General features: G+C 32.1%; 1 protein-coding gene across 1 annotated transcript; it reads right to left on the bottom strand.

Annotated features, from left to right (window-relative positions):
• Positions 1-6,123: 6,123 nt before the first annotated feature.
• LOC127287919 (uncharacterized) lies at positions 6,124-11,376 on the bottom strand. The gene is made up of 3 exons (XM_051315072.1): positions 11,218-11,376; positions 10,839-11,121; positions 6,124-9,932 (listed from the first exon to the last, which is right to left on the bottom strand). Exons 1-3 carry the CDS (start codon positions 11,374-11,376, stop codon positions 6,124-6,126), a joined length of 4,251 nt encoding a protein of 1,416 aa, XP_051171029.1.
• Positions 11,377-11,984: the final 608 nt, after the last annotated feature.

The raw sequence follows: 11,984 nt of genomic DNA, 5'->3' as shown, positions 1-11,984 counted from the left end.
AATAATACTCTTAATATATTAATAATAATAATATTCTTTTATCTACTTAATACGAAAAAAATATTGAGGATGATATTTGACTGTAAAGTAATCGTTCAATGCTATGAAGCTACTGTTTCACGTTGGACTTTGGTGATTCTAGTCAATCACGAAAGTTAAGCAACGTTGATCGCGGTTAGTACTTTGCGATGGGTGACCACTAAGAAATACCAAGTTTTTCAGGCTTAAAAAAATATGTGTGTGAGTGTGTGTGTATGGAAGAGGAAATTCATTCGATTGAAATATATATATATATATATATATATAGGTGTGTTGTATGCGAGAGTGCAAAATAAAAAAAATAAATATATAAAAGTGTGAATATGAGAAATAATTATAATATATAAAAAATTTGCAAGCTTAGCATATACTTTTGAATTTAAAAACTTCTTTCTTTGATTCAAAAGCATATTCTGTTGATTCAATAAAAATACCTTTACATTAACATAGTTTTCTGTCAATTTAAAAAAAATGCTTATGTTTCAATGACAGTGACACTATCGAATCATTAAAATCGGTGTTTTCAAAACAATGACATATACGTTAGGCAGCCCGATATGACACTATTCAAAGAATCAAACCCATATGTCATTGATACAATAGCATTTTTTTCTCAGTGTGCAGTTGATATTCATATAACATTACAGAGATATCCCCAATATGCTGGTGTTGCAATTTAATAATAGCTTCTAAATGGAAATATAAAATTCTTACCTTATCTTTTAAAAGTAATTCGGCATTCGCAATATCCGATTTCTCCTGCACCTGCTGTTCTATTTCACTTACTCTTTTCTAAGAAAGATATTTAAAAAATCGTGCTTAAAACATTGGTATTCACGTATAATAATTTTTTTCTTATCACTAAGGCAAAAAATTAAGAAGTAAATGTTTATGCAATATTGATGCAACAACTATTTTCTCATTCACAAAGGAAATGATTCAGCAGCAAAATGTGAAGAATTTGGTTTTATGTCAAATTGACTTATTTTCAATCAACTGAGTGATTGCCGTACATGGTGCATAACTCACTGATTGACCAACAGAGTAATTGATTGATTAAATGAGCAACTGACGGATACAAAAAAAGCAGCTTAATGAACTCAGTGTCTTAGTGACTGATTAGTTAAGAGTCTGAATTCTGTAATTTAACAAGCAGTTATTACCTGCAAAGGACATGTATTGCTTGATATTATCATACACTAAAAGAAAAGACTTAAAAAAATTGACAATGTGAGCTAGAATTCTGTTCGTTATTATTGCACTGTGAAATTTTAAGAAGTTAATAGCAAGCAGAGATTATGCCCCCGGCATAATTAAACTCGATAATCATCAGCTCTCTTAACTATAACTCCAAAAGGATACATGTTGGGACTCCAGAAGTTAGTAATTTCAAAATGTATTTAATATAATAGAAAATTGTGTCAAATGTACCATAGATGAATGGTAATTAGTATTAATATTTAGTAATTAGTTAAATTTTTTTTTTATTTGTACTTATTAAAAATGTTATTCTACCCGTGTAGAAAAAACTTCTGGGGTGCCTAGAGTCAAGCCTGACGTAATCTAGAAAGCGTCCAGCATCGCTAGTCTGGAAGATCTAGCTTGGCCCAATTTTGGTGTTACTCAGACACTAGTCAGACCCTGAACAGCGGCACTAGTCTGAAAAGTTTAGACAGACCCAGATCTGATGCTGTCCAGAAAGTCTAGATAACTAAAAATTTTTATTTTGTAATTTATAGACTGTGTCTAGCGATGCTGTTCTGGAAGGCCTAGCCAGACCCAGATCTGGTGCTGGTCTGACCCGTGTAGAAAACTCTTCTGGAACGCCTAGAGTCAAGCCTGACGAACTCTAGAAAGCATCTACCATCGCTAGTCTGAAAGATCTATCTTGACCCAGTTCTGGTGCTACTCAGACACTAATAAGACCCTGAATAGCGTCATTAGTCTGGAAGGTATACCCGGACTCAGCTCTGGTGCTGTCCAGAAGTAATAGATATATAAAATTTTTTATTTCTTGACATGACAACATAATTGATATTAATCGGATTTTTCAATTTGTTCCCAGTGTATATTTAAAACATTGTAGTCTCTCAGTATCTCAATCTGAACCTTTGTCGCCTTACAATTAAAATAGATTAGGTATCTCGCATTTTTAATAAAAAGAACCATTTTAGAAAAAACCTGAAATCTTAATTTCATAACTGGAAATAGATTTCCAAAACTACCAGAAAAAACCGATATACCGATTTACCATACAGGCCTAGACTGATTATAAAAAAGTGTATGCGCTAATAAATGAGGGAGTTTGGAATCAGTGGTATACTTATCGATATTTGAGATTTAGAGAGTACGCATATGATATGTTGAAATAGTCTGTGTTTACATGCTTGCCCTTTCCAGAATGTAGCTAAACGCAACGCAAACGCGACGCATCCCCATTTGCTTAGCATTGCGATGCGTCGCGTTTAGCTCCATTCTGGAGAGGGCCTCTATTTGATTAGCATGAGATGCGTCGCGTCAACGCGACGAGCTCATTGTGGAACCAACTTTAGACTCATTGTTTAACGCAAAACGCAGCGTTCGATCGCAAGCATGTAAACACCGCCTTAAACATTTATATGTATGGAACATCTTTAGAACTTTTTATTACGTATTGCAGTACTCACAATCAGTATTATTACCAATTCATTATAGTCACAAGTTGTACATTAAAAAATCTATTTCAATAAATGTTTTTCTAACTGCCAAATACATATGAATGGGTAATTAATTGTTTCATCCCTAATTCATAAACATTATGGTTAGATATAAATATTTATAGGTACATATAAAAGAATACTTCGTAACTTACTCTTTGCTGACGAACATTTGTTTTCAAATTGACAATACCCCCACAGCACCGAAAAATTCCTGAAAATTTCCTAAAGATTTATTTGCAAACTTCGTAAACTTTAATTGCAAAGTTTAGAGAAAATTGTATAAAGATTTAAATGTTCAAAATGAATAAATGTTTGACGTAAAACTTGACGGAAGATTTAAATTAAATTTTTCAGAAATTTTCGACGCGAAAATTGAGTGAAGATTTAAATTAAAGTTTCGTGAAAATCTAATTTAAATATTCAGTCAATTTTTGTGACGAACATTTCCTAAAAATTTAAATTAAATTTTCAGAAAAGGTTGTACGAAAATATTTGTAAAAAATACAAAAATAATATTTAAGAAGTATTAATATTATTATTAATATTAATAATAATAATACATAGATATATAGATCTTTATTATTATTATTATTGAACCTACATTCGCCGCGCGCTAGCTAAAGACCCTAACCACTACACTACAGATATCTGGCTGAAAAAAAAAAATCTTCCACACACTCTACAACTTACTGATAGACAAGTGATCCTACTTATCGACTCAAAAGTCGATAATATAAAGTTGTAGAGTGTGTGGAAGATTTTTTTTTTCAGCCAGATCTTACTTATCGACCTAAAAGGGCGGGCTCATTTAAAAAGGTTTTCACGGAGATATTTGAATATTCTGAATATTCACATTGTAGGTGAATATGAAAATTAAAAGTGAATCGAAATAATACTGTAAAATCATGACTGAAGGTCATGTGAAAAGGTTATTATAAAATTCATTATTTTTTTAAATATTATCTATTAATTAAAAATTCACAAATTTGCGAAAATTAATTTTAAAATTTTTTATTTATTAATAAACAATTATATTAGTATTGTTAAAGACAAGAAAAATCGTTTTAAAAATAATTAAGAAAATAATTTCAATATATTAAAATAAGAAATGAAAGTGAACACAAAAATTCTATTTTTTAAACATTTAAATCAAAATTATTATTCAAAAATTATTTATTATAATTAAAAATGTAATAACTAATAAAAAATTAATTTTTAAGAATTATATTATATGTTTTTGTGTTTACTTAAATTTTTTAATAAATGTGTTTATATTAATTGTTTAATTTACTTATCCTAGTTCTAAGTAATATAATTTTTTTGTATGTATTTAAATTTTTTTTATTTAAAGTAGGTATTTAAAAAAATTAGATTTTAAAAAATATTTTAATTCAATTTTTTTCAAAATAATTGAATTTTCAAAAATAATTATTTTTTAATTTATTTTAGTAAAATTTAAAAAAACGAATTTTTAATTTATTTTAGTAAAATTTAAAAAAACGAATTTTTAAAGAATTGTAATTCAACATTTTGTAAATAATTAAATTTTACAAATTGTCACAAATAAACATATTACAAGCATTTTTTTCTGTTTATTTAGTCAATTTTATTTCGAATCGAAATATTAATTTTTAAAAAATTGTATTTCAACTTTAAAAACCATTTTGTAAAGGCCACAATCTTTTACAAAAAATAAAATATTTAAAAATTAATTTTTCATTAATTAATACATTTTTAATTCTAATAAATAATTTTTGAATAATAATTTTTATTTAAATGTTTAAAAAATAGAATTTTTGTGTTCACTTTCATTTCTTATTTTAATATATTGAAATTATTTTCTTAATTATTTTTAAAACGCTTTTTCTTGTCTTTAACAATACTAATATAATTGTTTATTAATAAATAAAAAATTTTAAAATTAATTTTCGCAAATTTGTGAATTTTTAATTAATAGATAATATTTAAAAAAATAATTAATTTTATAATAACCTTTTCACATGACCTTCAGTCATGATTTTACAGTATTATTTCGATTCACTTTTAATTTTTATATTCACCTTCAATGTGAATATTCAGAATATTCAAATATCTCCGTGAAAACCTTTTTAAATGAGCCCGCCCTTTTAGGTCGATAAGTAAGATTATTTTTCTATCAGCCAGTTGTAGAGCCTGAGGAAGATTTTTTTTTTCTCAGCCAGATATCTGTAGTGTAGTGGTTAGGGTCTTTAGCTAGCGCACGGCGAACGTAGGTTCAATTCACTCAACTTTCGGTATAAATTTTTAATAAATATTTAATTTAAATTTTTAGTCAACTTTTACGCCAAACATTTCACGAAACTTTAATTTAAATCTTCACTCAATTTTTGCGTCGAAAATTTCTGGAAAATTTAATTTAAATCTTCCGTCAAGTTTTACGCCAAACATTTATTCATTTTGGACATTTAAATCTTTATACAATTTTCTTTAAACTTTGCAATTAAAGTTTCCGAAGTTTGCAAATAAATCTTTAGGAAATTTTCAGGAAATTTTCGGTGCTGTGGGGGTATTGTCTTTTTTTATTTGATTCGAACTTTTTACTTCAGGAGAAAATATCTTTTTCTCCACCTTCGTCCGCTTCCTTTTTCCGTATTCTTGAAAATAAAAACATTAAAATACATTATTTAACTTTTTTGCAATTGTATATGTATAATCATAAAAAACGTTTTTGTTCTCTAAATTTGAAAAAACTAAAATTCGTGATTAGTTACTGTTTGGGTTTTTGAATAAAACACAATAATTTTTGTAAACTTTAACACTTTTATTTTTAATAATTTTAATAAACGTAAGATTTCACATGTTGACTCATTGAGAGATACCGAAGAAGTGAGTTCGTTGTTATAAAGAGTTCCCTTTTCACTTCCGTCGCTTGTATACCTAAACAGGTAGAAGGTCCTACCTTTTCAGTGACGTCATACTTTCTTAAAAGGAAAGATTTTATGACCCTTATGGGTTTTTCCCAGAGTTTGTAAAGTAATAAAGTCTTGTTAATCTGTAGACTTTTGTCTGATTAACTAATTTCGTAAGTGTCGGTTAGATTATCGTAGATAATAACCGTTTTCTAGCTTTTGTTGGATCCAACTGGTTTTTACAACAAAACCTGGTTGGATCAAATTTGACAACCAGTTTGAATTGTTCTCAAAAGAAATCTTAACTTTTTGAGTGGCGTTAACAAACCGCCCACCTTGCTCTGTCTGTACAGAGCGAAAATCGAAGTATGAACTCAAAATTTAAATGCACTTTAATCTATCAATATTTACAAGTTTAAACATATATACATGAGGATTGATAAGCGACTTCCTGATATTTTCCGAAAAATAAATTGAATGAGGAAAATTATTTTATTTTATTCAGACATATTTTTGTTTATTGGAAGCTTACACAATTGCGTAATCGGCCTCTGATAAATTCCTGAGTGAGTTTTAACAGTTACTGCGCGAACCAAGTTATCTTTTCCAGGGTGAGTCATTACCACTCGCCCCAGATCCCATTTACATTTGGGAAGATTAGTATTTTTTACTATAACCATATCTCCGGGAGATATATTTGCATTCGTTTTTGTCCATTTATTTCTTTTTTGCATTTCTTGCAAGTATTCAATCGACCAACGTTTCCATAGTTGTTCAGTAACTCTTTGTACTAATTGCCAACGAGATAGTCTGTTTTCGTTAAGAGAAAGGACTGTAGGAGTTGGAACTGTTAGCAATGGACGACCAATCAACAAGTGTCCTGGTGTAAGGTAAGAGAAATCATCTGAATTTTCTGTAAAAGGGGCTATAGGTCTTGAATTAAGACATGCTTCTATCTCGCTTAATATTGTAGCTAGCTCTTCAAACGTGAATGTCGAGTTGCCTACAATTCGACGAAAATGGTATTTGACACTTTTCACTCCAGCCTCCCAAAGTCCTCCAAAATGGGGAGCATAAGGGGGTATAAAGTGCCAAACAATCTCGTTTTTTGAAATATAGCCTTTCAGAGTTGGGTCTTTACATAATTTTTTAAAGGATCGCTGTAGTTCCTTATCTGCACCTTCAAAGTTTTTGCCGTTGTCACTATACAAATCACTCGGCAAGCCACGTCGGGAAACAAACCTTCTAAGAGCTGCGAGGAACCCGTCTGTTGTAATATCGCTAACTAGCTCTAAGTGTATCGCGCGAGTAGCTAAGCAAACAAATAAGGCTATGTATCCCTTCTGAGAACGATAACCGCGGCCTTTTCCTAATTTCACTGATATAGGACCGGCATAATCTAATCCGCAATGAGTAAAAGGTTTAGAAATTGTTACTCGAGGAGCTGGTAAATCTGCCATTAGCTGAGTCGATGTTTTTGCCCTTTGGCGTACACAAGATATACAACCGTGAATTAATTTCCGTATTAAGTTTCTACCACTAATAACCCAAAAATTCTGACGTAATGTAAATAAAGTTAGCTGAGGGCCACCGTGAAGGCATCTCAAGTGTGCCTGTTGCGCTAACAATTTACTTAATCGATGTTTTGGCAATATTATAGGATGTTGAGCATCGTATTCTATTGGTGCGTTCTTTAAACGACCAGACACTCTGAGTAAACCTTCCTGATCTAAAAAAGGGTTTAGGGATTTTAAAAGACTTGATCCTTTAATCTGACGTCCTTCTTTTAAATCTTGAATCTCCCTAGCATAATGCTGACCTTGAATAAAGCGTATTAAAAATTGTTTGCTTTCACGCATTTCTTTCACAACGCAAGGATGGTTGTTTAAGGCGTTAGAATCTCTTTTATATCGTGCAACAAACTTTTTGACAAATCTCAAACAAAGCGTTATAATTTTTACGAGGATTGGCCAACTATTGTATTTTTCGATTAATTCATTAACTAAGTCTACATTGCCCTTTGTTGTCTTTAAATAAATCTTTGACTTTCGTAATTCATCGTTTGTGCCGTACTCTAGAACAGGACTTGAAGGCCAAGAGGCTTCTGGTTCTTTTAACCAAATAGGTCCCTGCCACCAAAGTCTGTTTTCCTGCAATTCGGAAGGATTAATCCCCCTTGAGGCACAATCTGCCGGGTTATCAGAAGAAGGAACATGTCTCCATTTTATACAGGGAAGCAATGTATGTACTGTTTGAACTCGGTTAGCAACGAAAGTCTTCCATGTTGAAGGATGTTTAGCTAACCAGGAGAGTGCAATTGTTGAATCTGTCCAACCATATATTGGAGTTTGATTCAGTTGAAGATCGCTAACAACCCTTTTAAGTAATTTTGTAAGCAGAACTATTGCACATAATTCCAATCTTGGAATGGTCACAATTTTAATAGGTGCAACTTTAGTTTTTGCAAGGGAGATAGTGAGGATAGGTGACTTATGTGGGTTTAGAACACGAATATAAACTACAGCAGCATAAGCGCGTGAAGATGCGTCTGCGAAACCATGTACCTCAATTTGACTCCCCTCTTTACAACCAGTCCAGCGAGGTATTTTAATAGATTTTATACTGTTGAGTTTGTGACAATACGAAACCCACTGTTCTTTAAATTTCTCGGGTAATTCTGAATCCCATTGAAATTTTTGTAACCATAGGTCTTGCATTATAATTTTCGCGACAATTATAATAGGAGCTACTAAACCTAAAGGGTCAAATAGCTTGGAAATTACAGATAGAATTAATCGTTTGGTTACTACGGAAAATGGTTGCATTGCGACGGTAAATCTAAATTCGTCATCTTTCGAATTCCAAACTAGACCGAGCACCGAACAATTACTCTCTGTTTCTACTATATCAAGATTTTTACTTTCTTCAATATCAGTATGTCCAGATAATAATTCTGGGGCATTTGAGGAAAACTTGTATAACATAAAACCTCCTCGCGCTAAAAGTTTGCATAAATCGTTTTTAAGAACTCGAGTTTTTTCTAAATCATTTCCACCAAATAAACCATCATCGACATAAAAGTCGTTTTCCAATACCGTTTTAGCTTCTGGAAAATCTTCTCCTTCATCCGCAGCTAACTGCTTTATCACTCGATTTGCTAAATAAGGAGCTGATTTCGTGCCGTATGTAACGGTGAGTAATCGAAAGTGTTTTATCTCCTCATCTGGTCCCAAGCGACACACTATATTTTGTAAGTGTTGATCTTGGGGGTCGATTAGAATTTGTCTAAACATTTTGCAGATATCTGCCGTCATAACAAAGCGATAGTTTCTCCAGCGTAAAATAATCGAAGGGATTTCCGTGTGTAGTTTGGGACCAGCTGACAAAAGGTCATTCAAGGAAACACCATTAGAAGTAAGACTGGATGCGTTAAAAACTACTCTGACACGTGTTGTTGAACTACTTTCTCGTATTATTGGGTGATGAGGTAAGTAAACGCGTTGTTTTTCGTCTTTTAAATCAGGTTTTATCTCAACCATGTGGTTTAACGTTTTATATTCTTTTAAAAAATCATAATAATCGTTCTTAAGAGAAGGATTTTTGTCTAAACGTTTTTCTGATCTTGTCAACATAGTAAGGGATTTTGCTAAGGATGATCCTAGGATTTGATTCTCTTTGTCTTTAAAAATTTGTCGAACAACGTAACGTCCCTCTGTTGTTCGCGAATGTGTGTTACTAAAATATTCTTCACAACTTTTTTCCTCAGGTGTAAGGCTTATCTTTTCGAAACATTCCTCGACTTCCCAAAATCGTTGTAGATCTTGTTGAAGTTCCGGAATTTCTATATTTTGGTGAGCTAAAGTTCTAGGAACTGTTTCTAAGGAATTCGTAGGACCAGAGACTATCCATCCTAAAAGGGAATTCTGAGCAATGGGGGAACCATTAGGACCTTTTTTTATACCTTTTAACAAAAGAGAGCCGTAATAATCTGCTCCAATAATCATCTCATACTTTTTTGTTATGAATGGATTGTCGTCAGCGAAATTTAAGTTCTTTAAGTGTTCCCATTGTTTAGTAGAGCTTGCGTTCAAACGTGTGTAGTTATTAAGTCTCGGTAACACTAAAGCGGAAATCTCAATCGAATTCTGTGGTTCCGTTCTTGAAAATATAGTTAAGTTTACTTTAGCCTTTACATTACTGATAAAAACGTTATCTACGCCGTTAACTCTAATTAAGACACGGTGTGTTTTGGCATGGAGTAATTGAACTACATTTTCAGAGATGAATGTAGCCTCCGAACCTTGATCTAATAATGCATTAATTCTTAATTTTTTGCTAATATCAAAGGAAGTAACATAGATTGTCGCGGTAGCTAAACGGACTGAATTGCAACTTGTGTATTGCAGAGTGACATTGCTTCTCTCCGAGAGGTCGCTTGTTTTTTGTCATGAAACCGAACTAGAACTTTGTTTTTGATTGTTTTCAGATTTAACATTTTCATTTTCAGCGGAATTAAGCAACGCAGTTTCTTGTCTGAGCGATGGTTGAGCAGAGTGTAACAACGTGTGGTGGGGTTTTTTGCATTTTAAACAAACACTTTTATTTCGACAATTACGAACCGCATGGTTCGGTTTGAGGCAATTAAAACATAATCGTTTATCTTTTACTATTTGCCTTTTTTCTAGTTCAGACATGAGTTTGAATTTCTCGCAACTATAAAGATAATGCTTTTCACCACAAAGAACACAACCATCACTCATCGAAGTAGTTGAACGAATTTGTGTATTATGAGATTTGATTTTAGTTACGTTTTCTTTGGGTTTTTGACTTTGGGTTTTTTGAATCTCTTTGGCATTTTGTAAAGCTTCTAAAGTTCGAATGCGTATATTTAAAAATTTATCTAATTCTTTGAAAGTGGGGTATTCGATTTTGTCACTAAGGTATTTTTCCCATTCAATTAATGACGGACGTCCTAGTTTTTTAGACACGATAAAAACCAACAAGTCATCATTAATATTACGACCTAAGTTTTTAAGAGCATGTAGAGCTTCTATCGTAGTATCGCGTAATAGTTTTAAATCTGTTACAGTTTCATTCGAAATCGGGGGAATTGATATAAATGAATTTAAGTATGAGTCAATAATTACGCGTTGATTAGCGTAACGAGTTTCGAGTAATTCTCATGCACTAGCATAGTTTGACGAATTTGTACCTAAGTGTTTGAGAAGTTGAGCTGCCTCCCCTTCCAAACAAGATTTGAGGTATTGCATTTTTTGTACATCAGCTAAATCATGTTCTGAAGCTATCATTGATTCAAACATATCTTTGAAGTTTTGCCATTCAAGATAATTACCGTTAAATTTCGGTAAATCAATTCTAGGTAATTTAATTCTTCTATGTGGCTCTATGGAATCGCGGGACTGAGAACTTTCACCTGAATCGCGGATTAAACGAGTGTTTATATTTGCTATTGTTTCATTAAACGTGTCTAAAGTCTGTAAATAATTTTCCTCTGCATTTTCAAATTTACTTTCAGAAAAATAAGAAATTAAAGACTTATCTGATCCTTTTGCGATTGCGTTGATCTTCACATCCAATGCCTTGCAATTGTTCCAAGCTTGCATCAACTCTGATCGTCGACCTTCCACGTATGCTGCAGTCATTTCACCATGAGGACGTTTTCTGAAGCTTCTTTCTGCTCTGGTTATTGTGGTGATAGCAATTTCTTGTTCGTCGATTAGTTCTTCCATCTTGCACACTCGATTACTTTCACTGGCCACGTGTTTCAAATATAAGCACAATTAAATCTTCAAAAGTTTGGATTTTAATATCCGGCTCGAAGGACCTTGTTTGGGTTTTTGAGTAAAACACAATAATTTTTGTAAACTTTAACACTTTTATTTTTAATAATTTTAATAAACGTAAGATTTCACATGTTGACTCATTGAGAGATACCGAAGAAGTGAGTTCGTTGTTATAAAGAGTTCCCTTTTCACTTCCGTCGCTTGTATACCTAAACAGGTAGAAGGTCCTACCTTTTCAGTGACGTCATACTTTCTTAAAAGGAAAGATTTTATGACCCTTATGGGTTTTTCCCAGAGTTTGTAAAGTAATAAAGTCTTGTTAATCTGTAGACTTTTGTCTGATTAACTAATTTCGTAAGTGTCGGTTAGATTATCGTAGATAATAACCGTTTTCTAGCTTTTGTTGGATCCAACTGGTTTTTACAACAAAACCTGGTTGGATCAAATTTGACAACCAGTTTGAATTGTTCTCAAAAGAAATCTTAACTTTTTGAGTGGCGTTAACAGTTACAAAATTTTGATTCTAAAAAAACATAGGCCAAAATTTCTGAACG

The sequence above is a fragment of the Leptopilina boulardi genome, unplaced genomic scaffold (genome assembly GCF_019393585.1).
Source record: "Leptopilina boulardi isolate dan_hultmark-lab unplaced genomic scaffold, ZJU_Lbou_2.1 LbouV2_377, whole genome shotgun sequence".
Taxonomy (NCBI): Eukaryota; Metazoa; Arthropoda; class Insecta; order Hymenoptera; family Figitidae; genus Leptopilina; species Leptopilina boulardi.
The sequence above is the reverse complement of the archived record's forward strand: the minus strand, read 5'-3'. Positions and strand labels throughout refer to the sequence as shown.